We start from the raw sequence: 18375 nt of genomic DNA, 5'->3' as shown, positions 1-18375 counted from the left end.
TCTTCCTGTTTTTTGACGATCTATCAGCTGTGGCAGGAAACAATGAAAAGTGCTGTGAAATGTTTCCATTAAGTTATGAAAATGAAACTTTCCACTTTGCGACCCCGTGAAAAAATTAAGTAAATTCCATGATTCAGTAGCTGTAAAACCACCTGTAGTAGCAATAACTGATCTGTTTTCTGTATAAATTTCTGTCATATTGTGGAGGATTTCTTTACAGCTTCAGTCCATTGAGGTTTGCAGGCATTAGTTTACTCATATTTTTGCCATTCTGTTACAGATTTGCTGGTGTGCTTTGGATCATTGTCTTGATGACCTAGTTTGACTTCATGATTCATGACTGACTCTATGCCTGCGAGGTGTTCAGCTCCTGTAGCTGCAAAGCAAACCCAAATCATGACACCTCCACCACCATGCTTGACAGCTGGCATGAGGTGTTTATGGTGATATAATATGAACTATATTTGGTTTTCACTTTGCTGGGACATCCACTCATGGGAAAATTATGGTACTGTGTTAAACCACAGTTAAATGCACCACAGCAGCGAAATCCCAACACTTCTGCTTCTATAGAGGTGCTCAGGCCACATCCTGCTGATCACCAATTAATAAGTTTTCCACATGACGGTATGATGCCATGTTCCTTTGAATTCAGTGGCATACATGACACAGCGGCTTTAAGCAGCAAATTTAAATGTTCTTGAGTATTACCCTAAACAACTGAAGGTGCAAATCTGAGACTCATTCTGTTTGACGGAAGAGTCAGGACCAAGATCATACCATAGGTGTATTATTGGAAATATAAATTCATTCTTTATTGTGAGACAAAATATATATTGAAACAACTGCCTCAATGGAAAGAGAACGCCAAGCAAATCTAGTTTGCTTATCTGCCTGCTAACGGCTCTCTGTGAGCACGCAAGCTGTTAAAGAACAAGTTAACCGCTGAATGTGGACGACAGCGTAACTGTACCAAAACAAAATGACAGCAGTGAAAGGGAAAGAAATGACACGAGTAAAGCAGTTTAAAAAAAAAATTTAAATTGTTCTGCTGAAGACAAAATAAAGGTACAGATTAAAGCGAACTCCCAACATCAATAAGCTATAGCTACAAATGATCATTTTATTTTGTTGAATAAAAGAAACCATTTCGGAACAGTCACGTTTTGTCTAAAGGTTGCGATATTGTTTAATTATCAAACATGCAAGCATTTAAATTGCTAGTAATGTAGAGGGAGACGACACATTGCTTGCTATTTGTCCAGATTGATTAAAAGACGTGTGCTTCATCGAGGCGAGGGCAGAGCTCTAAAAAGCAGAAAGCTGAGTATGTGGCTGGCCAGCCGCTGCTAGGCAGAGCTTTGGCGAGGTTGAAGCTACGAAGCCCGCTATCCCATCTTTCTCCGGGGTAGAGAAAAGGTAAGCTATCCTGCAGTGGCAGCAGGTTTTGGGCTTTACAAGGAGAGTGAGGCGTTGACATGGCAATGAGACCAAACGGTCTCTTTTCAGTGTCGTGTCCATCCACGTTTCTGGCTCACATGGACTCAAACTCATCTATACGCTGCTTGGTGTTGCCCTGGCGGATCTGCCGTAGGGTTTTGTACTTGTCTCTGCCCGCTTTGACGTTCTCGGCATGTAGCATGTCGTTCTGCGTTTTCTTGGTGTCGTCCCGAGCCTCCGCCAACTCCGAACTCAAAGCCTGGACGGAAGACAAAGGGAGGGAGGTGGTGAGACACAATTCACTTAAGATCGACTCCATCGTTGCTCGAATGAAATATTTGCTTAAATTTATATCAACTCCTACAGGGAGTTGATATATACAGGGAATTTTGGCTTTTGTTTATTCAGTCAAGTTTTAAAGACCAGAAACACAAAGACACATTATTGTAAAGATCAACAAACGGCCAAGAAATGCTGAATTCTGACAGCCGGCAGCTTGTGGTTGCTCCCATATCATAATAAGGATGAAAAGCTTTTAACAGCTGCCGTTCAACAGGACATCGGTACATCTGAGTGATAAAAGAAAACAACCTGCCAGGCTGGCTTATGCGCCACCTGATTTGCAGATAAAAGGCAGTGTTAATGTATTTTCACAGCTGCTCTGGATTCAGACAAACCGCCGCTGTAACCGAAGCTGCAATCAAATCTGTCGTATATTCTAATGTGCAGCAGGAAAACTTACGAGCTTTTCACTGCACAGGCTACTTTCTGCGGATTAAACTACAAAATTCAGACCCAGATCTTTTTAGCAGCTTTACCGGAAAATAACTTTGCCACAGTGTCTACGCAGCAGTGGTTTCAGAAAGGATGCAGTCCTTCCACCAACGCTTCACCTTAAGATGTACAGATTGTACGATAGTGCCAATGAGGACAGAAAATTAGTGCAATCTTTGTTTTTCCAATGATTGCATGTGTTGAGAAACATCAAAGACTCGACCGACTGATACACAGTACTTCCTCGCTTTGTTCACCACACTGAATAAAGAAGTCCATTCAAAGTTTTGCAGAAATTTATTAATAACAACAAAAAAAAACCATCAAATTGTACGATTCTTGGCTTTTGTCTAATAAACTGAAAGAAGCATTATTTATTTAGTCCTTTCAGCTTTGTGACAGTCCTGAAGTTGCAAATGATGCCAGATACACAGATTGCGTTGAAAAGTGGGATTAGAGGCTTTGCATTTACACTGACAGACAAACTCGACTGTGCCAGTCTTGCAGAAACCCATTTTCTCAGGTGGTGTTTCTGTTGTAGCAAACTGGCAGCAAGTGTGTACGTGTCTGCCAGCTTTTGATGAAAGGAGTTCTCATTAATGCAGAGAAAACACACACACATACAGTTTTTGTTGTGTGCATCTAAAACAGCTCAATGGACACTTTATTAGGTACATCTACTCAACTACTACGTGCAAATAGCTAATCAGCTAACCACATCTCAGCAACTCAGTGCATTTAGGCATGATCAAGATGACCTGCCTAAATTTAAGCTGAGCATCAGAATGGGAGAGAAAAGGGACTTTGAGTGACTTTGAACATTAAACGGTTGTTGGTGGGCTGTCTGCCTTTCAGAAACTGCTGATCTACTGGGATTTTCCCCACACACCCATCTCTAGGGTTTACAGAAAAATATTTTCTCTTCTTAAAAGCAAAAAAGAAAATATCAAGTGAGCGGCATTTTCTCTGGGTGAAAACAGCTTGTTGATGCCTGCAGACAATGGCCTGCTGCTGGAAACTGCTAGAAAGGCAACAGTAACTCAAACAACCTCTTGTTACAATCAAGGTATGCACAAGAGCATCTCTGAACACAGCCAACTCACACCTTGAAGCAGATGGGCTACACCACACCGGGTGACACTCCTGTCAGCTAAGATCAGGAAACTAACAATGACCACGACAAGAAGATATCTGAGATCAAATGGTCACCAGCTGCTCTCAATCCAACTGGGCACCTTTGGGACGTTGTGGAACAGGAGACGCACATCATTAATGCATGCGGCAACTGTGTGATGCTGTCTCGTCGATATGGACAGAAATCTCTGAGCATTTTTCGAGGTCTTTGTTTAATCTTTGCCGTGCAGGATTAAAGCAGTTGCCCAGCAAGTGGGACCTAACAAGGTAACCAGTGAGTGTGTACCTTTGGAAGAATCCCTCCCCCAGAAACTCAGGCTCATTTCTACCTGTAGCTGTTTCTTAACACGTTCGTTCTTCTGCGCCTCAGTGATTCGTTCCTCCTCGCTGCGGTGGCTGGTGACGCCGTCGCTGAGAAGCTCGGCACTGGCCTCGGCGTTCGTTTCATCCTGCTCGTCGTTTTCTGGCGCCGGTGGAGATGTCATGGCCGTCTTAAGTTCTTCCCTGGTCTTCTCCAGGTCCTCTTGTGCTGACAGAGCCTGGAAAGAAGATACATGCATACTTAGAAAGAGTAATGACAACCACACAAACACACAGACACACAAACACAGGCATTACTTTGTGTTGCCATTCTGTTGCTTCCTCTTCTTTTTTTCTCTTTGCGTCCTCAAGCAGAGCAATTTTGGCAGTGAATTCTGCTAACTCAGCAGCCTGTGGAAAATAATAACATGGTTACAATTTTTTTTACATTATGTATTTATTTATAAAAAAAAAAAAAAAAAAAATTCTAAATGTGAATAAAAGAGGAAAATGATGAATAATCACTGAACTGGTCAAACATGAATCTATAACAAAAAACTGTTATGTGGTTTTTCACAGATCTGGTGGCATCTACACCTGCACCACAGCACCAGTATAAATGAATGAATATCCACGTGCGTGTGCAGGTACCAGTTGTTCCTGGGTCTTCATCTGGTCAGCGGCCTGCTGAGCCAGCGCTGTCTTGGCCTCCTCCGCCACCTGCCTCTCCCTCTCCAGCCGCTCTGCTTCTTCCTTCGCCCGCTTCCTCTCCTGCTCCAACTCTAGCGCTCTGCGGGTCTGCTCCTCCAGCTCTGCAAGCACACGCATATCAGCGTCTCAATATGCATCGCTAACATGCAGTGACCACAGTTTCAGATTTGTTTTTTTAGAGTTTTTGTTTTCTATTCAGTTCAGTTTCCAGAGTGGATTTGATCGTGTCAGTTTAGCCCCTTTTTGCTCTCAGATTATTTCGTTTTTATGTGGTCCAGGGTTAGTTTTAGTGTTTTAAATGGAGTCACCTCTCAGCTTATGCAGGCATCTAAAGTCTTAATACAGAAATCCATTTATTTAAAAAAAAAAAAAAACTGAAGTCAACATGAGTTAACTAAAATGTTTCTCACATCTACTTTTAAGCTTTACTTGCAACCCTGGATGTAAAGTCGTCAACAAATATAAAGTTTTTTAAATAACATGTATTTTTAATGATGAACCGAAAACATTTTATGTTTACCCAGTAAAAAAAAAAAAAATCCAAGTTAAAGAACTGCAGCAGACCAATATTTTCAAACGTCACGTCACGAGTTCTTTAAAATATGTTTATTTTTCATTTTTTAAACTTCCACATTTGTACCTGTACAGTCCAGATACAGAGTGGTGAATCCAACGCTTCAAGCATTTCTTAGATTAAAAACACTCCAGGTGTGAATTGTTCTTAATCTTCTGGGATCAGCGCCAGTACAGCCTGCTGCTGCCTGCGGTCTGCACTGCAGCTTCTATGTTATGCAAATTCAGAAAATTAGTAATAAGATGATGAACCACAGATGCTGATCCGTCTTAGATAGCAGTTCCCAAATGTTAAACATCAGCCAAGTAACGCAAACTTGTGGGTAGGTGTGCAGATTATCAGATTAGATACACTTCACAATAACCCTCACTTCAGGATGGGAAACTGCATTTGACCTCCAGGGAATGAAAAACAGCTCCCTGTTCAGCGATTAAAACATTATTACCAAATGTCTCTTATCAGTTCAGTACTGAAACCACAATTAAAGTTATGTGTGAAATGACATAAATAAATATAAATTATGTCACTATAAAAGACTTGTGGCTACAAACATGTAATGACTCCCAGGACTAAAGGAAATATCTACGTCTCACAGGCTGACGAACAGAGGACGTGCAGAACGAAGTGAGAGTGACCGGTCGGTTTGTTTTTACCTGGCTACATCAGATGATCTGATATCGTCGAGTTGGTGTTGTTCCCACATCATCATAATAAATATTGTTCCAGGTTCAACATTGCAAGTGACCAATCACATTGTTGTGACGTAATACTAAGGAAATGTCCAAATATAATTATACTCGACTCTAATCTGCTACTATGTGTCTTTTACACAGCTGGAACTGCAGCTGCTAGACCACAGCTTAGAAAGTTGATCAGACTGTCACCAAGAGTACCTGTTAAATCAATCAAATTAATTTCACTTTGATGTGCCAACAAACTCTCCTCTGACTGTGGGTCAGCAAGCTTTATAGTTTAAATGCATACACTTTTTTACGTTATGTTATCTAAGTTCTCTGTGATCTAAATCACCAGATCTTTTGTCTGATCTGCAGCAGTCTGGAATTTTAGTGTTTTCTGTTCTCTAAAGTTTTTTAATCACCATTTTACCATCTTCATCTGTGATCAGTGTAGGAGGTGAAAGGCCCCCCTTTAATGCGAGCGTGCACAGAGCCTGAGACAGAGAGCTAAACAGAGAAAGCTGATAACCATCACCATGACAGCCGTTATCTCCGAGTGGGGCTTAGGTTTTGCTGAGCCAGCTAAAGCAAACAAAGCCCAGCCGTAATACTTCCTTGAGCTTCGTTTGTAGTACACCCCACTGTCACACGCGCGCACGCACACACTAGTGAAGTGGGTGGAGACATACCTTTCTGAGCTCTCTGAGTTTGCTCTTCGATCTGCCTCAGCCTCTCGATCAGCTCTTCCTTCTCTCGCTCTATTCGCTCCTTCTCTTTCTCTGCAAGCTCTCGCTTTTTCTTCTCATTCTCCAGCTGTGCCCTGTCCAGACCACAAAGAAAGCAAACGTCACATGATTGTGTACCGACAAAACTCAAGAGGAAGGTTTTAAAGGTTTGTGTTGAGTCTGGCTCCCTGCTGCCGTGTCTCCAGCTTCATATCAATTAACCATTTAACCCAGTTTCCCACAGAAAGCTGTGGTTCCTTTGTTCATGTGAACCCGCTGACACACACAAAAAAACATGTTTTTTCAGGCACTGCGTGCACACTCAGATCAACTGACTACTCAGCTTACATCATTCTTGCAATATTATGCCAAATTTACCTGTTTATCCATAACAACCACATAATATTGGCACACACAGACTGAAGATGATAAAACAATATGTTTTAGAATCACTTACAAAAAACAAAAAAACAAAAAAAAACAAAAAAACCCTTATGTAGTCAATAAAAGACACTTTTACCAATTTGTTAAGTAAAATTAAATCTACCTACACACACAAAAATTCAGCACAAAGTGAAACCAATGCTGGACACATTGATGGCATTTATAAAAATTGCCACATCACCTGCTACCAAATAGAAATATGTGGAAATTTACAGTTAACAGAAAAAAGTAAAGTTCAGCCTTATGTTTTTCTTCAAAGCAGCACTGCCCCCTAGTGGTCAGAAAGGGTTACTAGCGTACTGTCACTTATGTAGTTGTCATACAAAGTGTGCAGTACTAGGAGAAATACAGGATAGACTGGTGGGAAATGACTACCATTTAAAACTGCTGGTATGTATTTAAATATAAAACTTCATGCACTAAATCCATTAATAGGTCTTTTTGTGCCGTACCTCTCCATCTGCTTGTGGTGCTTCTCCTCCCTGGCCTGAGCCTTCATCTGCTGCACCTCAATAGTATCAGGCTTCCTCCTCCTCATGTACAGCTCGTGGTTTCCCATACACAACGCCAGGATACGCTTGTTGATCCTCAACCGTGGGGCGTAGAACACAAAGTCCTGGAGGAAGCCGGCATAAGAAAGGTTAGTAAGTAAAAATGTTATTCTTCTGTGGGGGGGGAAACAAAACATTAAACCGTGTATGAATTCATCAGCACTTACTGGAGCCTTCTTGTCAATGGGCTTGATGACAAACTTCTTGTCATTGAAGGAAATGTTTCTGATCTCGCTCCAGGGGAAACCGATCTTTGGTGACAACCTGAGGCAGCAGAGAGAGATTTTACTCCACTTAAGATAAACGCACGAGCTGGTAAACATAAAACTTCAAAACAACAGTGGCTTTCAGACGATGGGTGCCCATTAAAATCCTGGTTTTGATTCAACAATCAGTTGTGTACCACTGTTCACAACCATTAGAGGGAAATAATGTCAGTGCATCCCAGGCCTCATTTACATACTCGGACTAAATATCAAAAAAGTGTTAGAAGGTGGATTTAACGATTTAAACAAATGACTGAATTACGTTTTCTTGTGTAATTAAGTTCTAAACCAGCGGTCCCCAACCTTTTTTGCGCCACGGACCGGTTTATGCCCGACAATATTTTCACGGACCGGCCTTTAAGGTGTCGCGGATAAATACAACAAAATAAAACTAGTACCGGTACTGAAAAAAAAAGAAGATTTATTCATAACACACGTGAAAAGACCCAGGAAAACTGAGTTAACGATAACAAAATAACGCTGAAAACCGATAAAAACCCTGAAAATCATACATTTCACACCTGAGCCTCAACTCTCGCGGCCCGGTACCAAACGACTCACGGACCGGTGCCGGTCCGAGGCCCGGGGGTTGGCGACCGCTGTTCTAAACTGCATTAGTGTATGTATGCCAGCCATCAATCTCTGTTCCACTTTTTCCCCAAATGAAACAGAGCAGCTGTCTAACAAAACGTCTCTTTTTGTTCCATTTAGCTCCTTCTTTGGTTAAAATGACGTATTGGTTTTCATCCGCTACATGAATGATTTCGTCAAACAAATACTGAGCTGAGTCCCTGATCACAAGAAACAATGATGATATCCACGAATAACACAACAAGTATACATCCATGCAAATGTGTAGATTTATTACTTGTCTTCATGCTCGTAGATGTTGAGTCCCAGGGCGTCGACCCCGAGCCACAGCTCTGTGCCCTTCTTGTTTTTAATTTCAAAGTAGTTGACGCCATACATCTCCAAGTCCTGGGCGATCTTCAGATACTCCATCATCGCGTCCTCCCTGCACACACAATAGGAGAAAACAGTTAGCAGAGAAACATGCAGGAGCCAGTGAATGAAACCTTCCATGCAAAATAATATGAAACCATAACCATGAAACTTTCACAATACACTCACCTCAGCATGCTTCTGTGCTCCTCGTGCCACGTCTGTATTCTGTCCTCCCACTGCTCCTTTGTCAACTTGTGCTGCTCCAGAACTCTACAGGACACGCCGAGGAGAAAAGGACACAAGAGACACAACGCAAGAGTTAACAGTGAAAACAATAACACAACAAGCACTCCTGGGCTTTTAATCATGCTAAAATGTACACATTTTTACTCTTAACAAAGAGAGACTCTGGAATCAGATATTTCAATGTGGGTCTTCATTAGACCCACGTGGAGTAGCATATTATGTCTACTGATTTTACCTCTGTGGCAGTAGCCGGTCAGATGCCAGGTAGCCAGGCTTGTGAATATCGTTGTTATAGTCTCCGTATTTGGCCTGAACGGCATACGAGGCCAGCAGCACGGCTGTCTCTGGAGGACAGTAGTTCTCATCATTCAGAATGGCCTCCTTTACCTGCTCAGAGGACACATATAAGCAAAAACACACAAACGTCAAGATCTTCTGACTCCATGATTCATGGGTAAAAAAGAAAATTATGTTTTTCCAGCAGAACTGAGTTGAACTAAAATAGTAATGCAGTCCAAAGCTGTTTTAAAATACATTTATATCATTAATTAGTAATTCCTTTCACACTCTGGCTTTCTCCCATCTGTCTTGTCCCTCTCTGTTTAACCCCAACAGATGGCTACGCCTCCCTGAGCCTGGTTCTGCTGGAGGTTTTGTCCTGTTAAAGGGGAGTTTTTCCTTCCCGCTGTTGCCAAGGGCTTGTTCATATGGGGTCATCTGATTGTTAGGGTGTCTCGTAGGGTTTGTAACCTACAACATAAAGCGCCTTGAGCAGACTGCTGTTGTGTTTTGGTGCTACAAGCCAAATCATCTTTGGCAGATGTAAGCCAATGCAAAGCATTCCATCTTAAGTCCAAAGAAGGAGTTTCTGAGTTAGGTGATCCCCCACCAACCCTAACTTAACAGTCCAAAACATTTGTGACTTGTAACCTGCACTACTACATATGTGTGTTTGAGACATAAGCCAAAATAAATAAATAAATTAAATAAGCCATATGCAGAACACTGACCAGGTTCTATCCATGCATGTGCCTCATTAATGGCTCTACCTTTACCTTTGCTAAGCACTGAAACAAACCTTGTTTATTGTTGCTTTTCTGACATTCCTAATGAATGTGCTGAACTTGGGAGTAATGTCACTTCCCAGTTCCGCCTTCCAACTTACGATGCAAATGGAACACAGGACTCTGTTGCGGACACGGAAACATCACAGCTGAGTAATCATTCCTGTTTCACCTGGATGGAAGCACACTGCCTAGGCTGCATGAACATTTGTTGCATTGTAAAGTGTAGTCTCGAAAAACTGGCAGGCAAGTGCACCTCAAGTGGCGGACTACAAGGACGCTTCAAAGAAGCATAACGGGAATCACTGCTCACCCGTGGTGTCTCCAGCTGTCCGCGCCCACAACAGAGTATAATTGAGGCCTTTTACTCATATATCAGAAAACTGGAGGTGACAACAGTCAGTGGGTGGGCTATAGTTAAATGAATGTAGAGGAATTACAGGGATTTTCACTAAACAGCAGGACTCAGAGAATAGTGTTTCTGTCAATATTATTCAGCAGCGGGGGATGCACATTAAACATGGTTATTAAAACAAAAACAAAACCCCCCATTTAGCTGACAGACATTGGCAATGCAGATAGAGAAATAAATAATGATTTAAAACTCCAGGAAAACAAAGAAATCATATCTGAAACATTCCAAGTATTTCAGCTCGTCATCAAACCACCTTTCAATGTTATATTTAATAAATGTAAGCCAGCGGCAACCATACATACTCTTATTTGCTGATATGTTGATCCATCTACTGCCAATAATTGATGTAGAAAGCAAATATACCGGTAAGCATGAGCTATACTAACCACAATAGCCACATTATATGACACCAGCTCAAAAAAGGTGTAATTATTGTCTTAGATAAGAAAGGCTCTTTACAGCTGTAAATCCAGCTCAGTTTTCATGCAGGTTTACCCCGTACATGAGCGTGGCAGCCTGAGCAGTTCACAGTACCTGCAGGAAGAAAAGTTTCTGTGTGATCTCCTGGATGAGCTCCTCAGAAACATCCTCAGGGAAGAACTTTGCTCTGAACTTGAACTGCAGCGGATTCTCCTTCTTGACATCCTGCTGGGTCACCTGGAAGGAACACCCGAACACAAGCCTTCATCATCTGCCCTTTACAAAGTGCATGTGACATGAAAGTCCTGAGAAAACTAAACTGAAAATACATTAAAAACAGATCTCAGTGTTCATGGTCCATCCTCTACGTCGTTTTATAAAGTATTAACAACAGGATGATGAATGTTTACCATTTACAAGGAGTCATAAGATTAAAATGTTTTCTTAATGTGAGAATAAATTCAGTTGTTACAAAGAATATAAACATAAGCATGCTTAAGCTACGCTGAGGGATGGATTTCTTCCTGTGTTTTGAGCAGCCTCTCTTAGGGCCTCTCACCTTCTTATTGAGCTTGAGCCACGTCACGTAGCCTTTGCTGTCTGTGTACTGCAGGCCGAAGAACCAGACCTCCCTCAGACCGACAGTTTTCACCACCTGAAACCACAAATATATCTTATGTTTTCCACTTCCTCTTCAAAAAGTCTCAAAATTTCCCCGACACCTGTAGTCAGTATGACTGTTGTCTGTACTTGCAGTTTCAGTTCTTTCAGGATTTGAGACCACAAATTGTACGCACTGCGTCAGATAAAGTAAAAGTGCTCTGTCATCTCACTGGTATCATGTACTGACGGCAATCTTACCAAATCGATGCATCATTAAAAAGTGAAACTGAATATTTTCCCTCGTCTTTCCTCCCTGTTCTCAAACACAGTTCTCTGTTTGTCATTCACAAACTATTGTCTCACATACACACACAGAGAGGAAGCGTGAGAAAGAGACACAGATGATCCCAGAGGGGATTGTAGACACTCTCTCAGATGTTAAGGTGATTTACACAGTCAATACCACGCCACTTCTACCATGTAATTAACTCTTTCTCACGCACAGAGAATAATAGAGATGCTGACATAAACAAGCTAAATACCCATGTCGCATGCACGCACAACTGCGAAAGCCCCCACAAACGCCCATCCAAAAAAAACAAAAACAAACAAAAAAACCCACACCGTTGCGATGGTAACGGTACAATCAATTACATTTGCTAACACACACACATACGCCTACACAGAGCGGGCCTCCAGTGGGACTGCGGTACGAGGAGACAGCTATGTGGATAAGAGACTTCAGGATGAGAGGGGAGGAATGATGAGTGTAGCAGAGACGGGGAAAGGCGATCAAGCTGCCTGGACCTCTGAGCAGGACTCTCATACTTTCAGGCTAGATAAAAACATTTGCTCACACGGGCAGTTTTACAAGCGAGTGTGATCATCACCCATCACAGGCTTACATGTTTGGGTTAGTTTGTCTGAAAAGCTTTTCCATCATGCTGTGGCCTTTTATCATCCTGTGTGTGTGTTTGAGTGAGCCATTTATAGTGAGCTCTGCAGCCTCTTTATCAATGAAGCCCTCACTTCATTCATGCGAATCTGGACCACTGCGAATGAATCAGGACATGCAGCACAGGGAAAAACTGTGCTGCATGTCATTTGCCTTTGCCTCCGTTTGCCTTCTGGACATGTGACTTCCTGTACTGTAAGTAACATAGCCACGCTGCATTTAAGGGATCACAGGATTATAAAGGATGCAGAAGAAATATAGCTCCTGAAGCACGTCAGTTGTTGCTATGCATATCAATCACACTTTATATGACGGACGGTTTAAAAAGAACTACATCTGAGTCCTACAAAAAGACAACCATGTCAGCATCTCCATGACCGAGGTTGGTACAGACAATCCTTATCAGCTGATCACCTCTGACAGTTCTGCTGCCTGCAGCGAGGACTATAATACTGCACAGTACTACAGTGTGTAGACTGGTGTGCTTCATGGAGCACTGTAGTGAGATGTTGCCACACTCCTGGACCACAGTGTGGCTTCAGGACTTCCTGTGGATGTTAATTTGAAATGTGGAGGGACTGTACTAGCTGTAATTGAGAGGTGGTCTAACATGAAGTAATGTCCTTTTAGATGTTGGAATGCATTCATATCCTCATGAGGGAATTTGCCGTCATTATGGGTCCAATCCAGTCTGAATCATCACACTGTTTGGATTCCTCTGTGGAATGACTGTGGCTGTGGATATTTAGTGGATCCAGACCACGCTCTGCACCATTTACAACAAGCAGCTGAACACTTTGTCTAACATTCATTTCAGCTCTGCTGCCACAGCAACAGATACAAAGTATTTTCCACTTTAAACCTGTTTTTTTTTTTTTTTTGAAGATCACAAAAAGGCTCATTTTTAATAGTTTAAAAAAATAAAAAATAAATAAAAAAAAAATAATAATAATAATAATAATAATAATAAAAAACATTTTTAGTACCAGTTGAGGTTTGGTTTTCTTTTTATTGTGCAAAGTTGTTTTTCCACACTTTGGTTACTGTAACACTGTAATTTTCAAACTTTTGGGATATTTCTTCTTATTAACAAAACAAAAAAAAGTTTAGAAATATAACCAAAACAAATCCATCAAATAAAGATTAAGGTAGTTTCCTACATATAGCAAAGTTACAGCAGAAGTTGGGCATCTCTGGACTGAACAAACCTATTTTATCAAACTAGCAGAATTCTTTCTAGGAATTCTGACTGCACATTGGCTAAATCCATACACCTGTAATACCTTGGCTGCCTGCGTAACAGCTTTGCCCTTAATGATGGGAATTACCAGAACAGACAACACGGCGATAACAAGCCTTGAAATAATAAAGGGAGGAAAACAAAGAGAAAAGACAAGAGCTATCTTCATTTTGGAACAATTAAGATTTGTATTTTCATGTAACATAATCACAATAATTTCTCCAAATATCCACCATCGTATCTATTTCTAGCTGAATAAGTGCTATAATGTGTGAAGGGTAGAATTTTCACTGATATTAAGAATTCGGGTCAGGTAAATAACTGATTTTTAAAGCTTTTTTAAGTGTGTACTAATAAGAATTAGCCGATGTTGGTTCGAAGCCTTCTCAAGTAGCTCTAGTGAAATGCTCAAAATCACCACAAGGTGGTGCTACCTCCTTTTTTAGAGTTGAAAGGCACACAGACAACAAGGAGCTCATCTGTATGGCTACTGAATGTAGCCCTGTGGAGACCTGTCATTGTTTGGTCTCTGTTGAGTCCTGTAGAACAAAGAATCAGTGTCTTCATTCACATGTCTGAAACCTGCCAAAATATCCCACACCAATGCTATATAAGCCACTCACATGCTACAAGATCTCATCATTCAATACTTTATCCCCACTGGCTTGTTCATTTATAAGCTGCAAGGCATCCCGTCTATTGCTTACTTTCGGTCGCTTTTAAAACCAAAATAATCTCAAACAAATGAATATTTGGTATTCTTTTTATGAGCGTGAATATAACACAAACACACTGAACACACATATCACTGTACGCTGACTGTAAACAAGCATCCTTTGGCAGATTCGGTACTATGCAGCACAAGTGCACGCACACACACAAATCACTGGGCATTTGACAGTTGGTTGCTATGGCGATGCATAGGCACAGGCAGCTGAAACGTTCAGATTTGGTGCGTCTGTGCGTTTCATAGAAAGAAAAGCGATATTAGAGAGTAATGGATGCAGAGACTTTGTGAAGTCACCAAAAAAAAAAAAAAAGAGCCAATTCATGTTAACTACAAAATTAACTAATGTGTTAATATTCCAGCGTCACGCAGTTTTACACCTGCATTTCCTGCAAGATTAAAATGTTTAGTGTCAACAGAAGCTGGCATCTTTCTCAGTGGTTTCCACGAGTCAGCTACAACCACCAACTGTCATCATCCTTTCAAACAATCAGATGAGCTGATCAGTGTCAGAATATGAATGAGAAAAAAATAACTGTATAACAAATGTTAGGAAAATCCGTTTACGAGTCACAGAAGCAAGTCATTAAGTGAGTCTGATTTCTCTATGGATCCTGGTACCCAAAGGTCAAAGGCACGTTCATAGACAGCTCTGAAACAGAACGTGGTTGCTCAGCTATCCACAGCAGGAAGCAGAACACACAAATACAAAAACAAAACCACAGTTTCACTGGGTGTGTATATTGCACAAATACTACAGATATGATCTGCAGCTGTAGACTGCAACAAGTCCTGATTTCTGCTGTTAAAACAGATCTATTACAAACACACAGCCTTACTCCCCTCATGCTGTACAGAACATGAAAACAAAAGCGACAACAAAAGCAGAAAACAAATGTGTCTCTCTCGCATTTTGTCTTCACAGTATTCCACCACAACCCCAACAACCCTTTGTAGTCTGACATGAAACGACACTGAAAGCTGCCCTTTTACTTCCCAGACAGCGTACACACGTACACAGTTATGCACACCATCCACACAATACTTCCACCCATCTGCTGACTCCTGAAAGCTCCTCTTTTGAACAAAGAGTGCTTTATATGTTTTCTTTGTACAGAACCAGTACCAACCCGAACCCAGCCAAGCACGCCCTGGTACACGCACCAGCACTTAGTTTCAGTGTTGCATTTCATTAGTAATCCACGAGTCTTTCAGTCGGTCACATAGTCTAAAATACCTGTAGTGTCTATTCTAACAGTAGAAGTCATTTTGAACCCTTCTAGCTGCAGAAGAAGATTTGGTCCTCACAATCTGAGATCAAAACGGAATAAATTAAAAATAAGACACTTACATCTTTGTGTTTACAGTATGCGACTCTTACCTGATCGAAGAGCTGTTTGCCTGTTGTGTTGGGCTGGATGGCAAACTCCAGCTCAGCGTCCATGGTGGTGACGCGCACATTGATCTGTGAAACACAAGTAATGGATCAGTAAATGGTTTACTTAATTCTACTTGTTGAACACGGACGATACATAAAAGACAGACATACTCAGTGGGATGTTACCCTCAGGGATATAGTTTTCGAGCATCTAGCCATGCAGTCAGCCTTTACGAACATTTTTGAAAGATTGGGTCGTTTTTAGAAGCTCACAGAGCTCGAGTGTGGTACTGTAATAGGACGCTAGCATTGCAGCAAGTCAGTTTGTGAAATTTCCTCCCTTTCAGATATTCCACTGTAAGTGGTGTTATTGCAAAGTGGAAGTGTTTAGGAACCACAATAACTCAGATATGACGCGGTAGACCACGTGAAGTTGCATAGTGACATTGCCAAGTGCTGAAGTGTGTATTGCAGAAAAGCACACTTAACTGCAATGGTCCAAAACTCTTCTGGCATTAACATCAGCAGAAAAAACGTGCACCAGAAGCTTCATTTGGGTTTCTATAGCTGTGCAGCTTGCCAGCATGCTCTGCGAGTGTCAGCTGAAGACTTATACTGCAGAAAATGTAAAACCTGATTTATGTGGTTTGAATGTTTCCCACAGACGACCATGATGCAGCATAAAGGCAGTGATGGCCACTGTATTTGGTCAAAGATGATCCACACCTTGTAACCATTGTGACACTGACAGCAATGCAGAGTGTTGGAAAACCCCTTCAGTAAATTCTAATTTGAGATCACTGAGTTGAAATAAGAGGTGGCAAAGGAGATCTAGAAACTGTCGAGAGGTCACTCTACAGAATCTGTGATTTTAAATAACCAACACAAGTGCTATATAACTGGGAAGGAGAAGGAAGCGTGTACAGGAAGCTGCAACACATTTAACAGGTTAAATGAAATGTAATAGGAATTAATATATTACATTTAGAAAAAAGGGAACCCTAAGTGTAAATGAAAAAAAATAACTATATATATATATATAAATAAATGTGTGGAGGAAGCAGAACTGCTAAAAACAGGATGTGAAAGTTCCTAACAACGTGTGAAAATCTAAAGACTGTATTGAAAGAAAGCAAATATAAGCAGCTTGGAAAAAAGTAAACTGGACTGATCTGAGGCTCCACAGTCTGCCGGTGGGACTGCCTGTGCAGCTGTGTGCGAGTCCCTGTCAGACTTCTATAAATATTCCCAACACATAGTGACCACACACACACACACACACACACACACACACACACACACACACACACACACACACACACAGAGAGTCACAGCCAGCTTCCATATTAGGTGCAGCCTGTTTACGCTGCTTATCCTTCTTCCCGTAAACTGAATAGAGGAAGTTTTCACTCCACTTTTACCAAGACCTGTCACTAGGTTTCCGATTTAACTGTAATGTAAATAAAAATAAAAAAGGGGGGTACTCAGTGAAAACTACAATGACTCAAACTAAAATAAGAACCATTTCTCCTGGATCTTTGGGGTTCACTGGACATCTGTGCTTCAGCATAGAAGAGTGGAAGTTTGCACAAGAAACAACCATAATAATTTGGAGAATGCGTCACTTCCTCAAGGAGTTATGATGTAGTGCTATTCATAAGAAAAGCCCAGACAGATATCTCAGGAAAACACGCCGTCTCTGCGTGAATTTTAGGAAATTTCACCTCATTTTAAATTTTAACACAGTAACATGTTTTAAAAGACTAAGAAATCCAGAGATCAGATCAGCCTTCAAAACCACACCACTGCCCTACAGTAATCCTTTCCAGACACTTTTAATAGTAATGAACTCATACTCATATGCAGTACATAAATATGCAATCGCACATTTCTCTTGGTGTGCATCTATTCCTCTCTTCCCACTCGAGGTGCAATACATTATAATGCCCTGTGCCGCAGTATGAAACCCTCTCTGCAGTGAAACCAACCACCAACTGGCACTGTCCTCAAGTAACCCTGGCAGAAAGTGAGAGGGGAGTGAGAGAGGCACAGAGGAGATGAGAAATAACAATGATACAGTAAAAACTACCAGTCTTATGCCGTTTTATACTACTATAAGAAATCTATGCAATCGCTTAACTTATACCTTCCCAGAAATGCAAACACTGCAGCCACCTTAACAACTGTCTGCTTTGCAGTAACCCCTGTGAAACTACATGTAATAGAATGTAACTGTATCTAGCTTGCTCACTATGCTATCCAATAACTCCTACTGTAATCTGCCAGTGTGGACATATGGAGTTTTTCTTATTGTCATAGTTCTGTCAATCCTGCATCAGCTCTGAAGTATAAATGAATACAACGAAAGCAATAAAATGCACTTCAAGTACAAAATTGCTGCATAAGGAACTAGTAAGGTGTGTGTGTGTGTGTGTGTGTGTGTGTGTGTGTGTGTGTGTGTGTGTGTGTGTGTGTGTGTGTGTAATATTTAGAGACACACAAAGACAAAGAGATGATGCCTACGGTGAACTGAGTGCATCAATCATAAGAAATCACAGACAGCTCTACTGACCTGAAAAATATACGACAGACAGTGGGCACACACACACACACACAAAATTGTTCTGCAGATAAAACCAAAAGCACTCTACCCAACCTCTATCACACACACACACACACACACACAATAAAGTGTGTATATTATACTCTATATTTTCCCTCTCGTCCTGTAATGTGTTGCATCTTTTTGTCTGCAAAGATACTAATAAATTCCCAATAAGTTCCAC

The 18375-nt window shown here is 41.2% G+C and overlaps 1 protein-coding gene across 4 annotated transcripts in view; it reads right to left on the bottom strand.

Annotated features, from left to right (window-relative positions):
* Positions 1-1027: 1027 nt before the first annotated feature.
* LOC120735391 (radixin) overlaps positions 1028-18375 on the bottom strand; it is a 42020-nt gene continuing 24672 nt past the window's right edge. For all 4 annotated transcript variants that reach the window (XM_040034736.1, XM_040034738.1, XM_040034735.1 and 1 more), the window contains exons 3-15: positions 15593-15676; positions 11246-11341; positions 10801-10923; positions 9023-9174; positions 8728-8811; positions 8465-8611; positions 7498-7594; positions 7232-7395; positions 6300-6430; positions 4300-4460; positions 3967-4059; positions 3678-3887; positions 1028-1699 (exon numbers count right to left, since the gene is read on the bottom strand). In XM_040034736.1, the coding sequence (XP_039890670.1) occupies positions 1535-1699; positions 3678-3887; positions 3967-4059; positions 4300-4460; positions 6300-6430; positions 7232-7395; positions 7498-7594; positions 8465-8611; positions 8728-8811; positions 9023-9174; positions 10801-10923; positions 11246-11341; positions 15593-15676 (1707 nt within the window). In that variant the 3' untranslated portion in view covers positions 1028-1534. The remainder of the gene's footprint in view (positions 1700-3677; positions 3888-3966; positions 4060-4299; positions 4461-6299; positions 6431-7231; positions 7396-7497; positions 7595-8464; positions 8612-8727; positions 8812-9022; positions 9175-10800; positions 10924-11245; positions 11342-15592; positions 15677-18375) is intronic.

This window comes from Simochromis diagramma, unplaced genomic scaffold, assembly GCF_900408965.1.
Source record: "Simochromis diagramma unplaced genomic scaffold, fSimDia1.1 OVJJ01000091.1, whole genome shotgun sequence".
Classification (NCBI taxonomy): domain Eukaryota; kingdom Metazoa; phylum Chordata; class Actinopteri; order Cichliformes; family Cichlidae; genus Simochromis; species Simochromis diagramma.
Note: the sequence above shows the minus strand (reverse complement) of the source record. Positions and strands in the feature narration are given on the sequence as shown.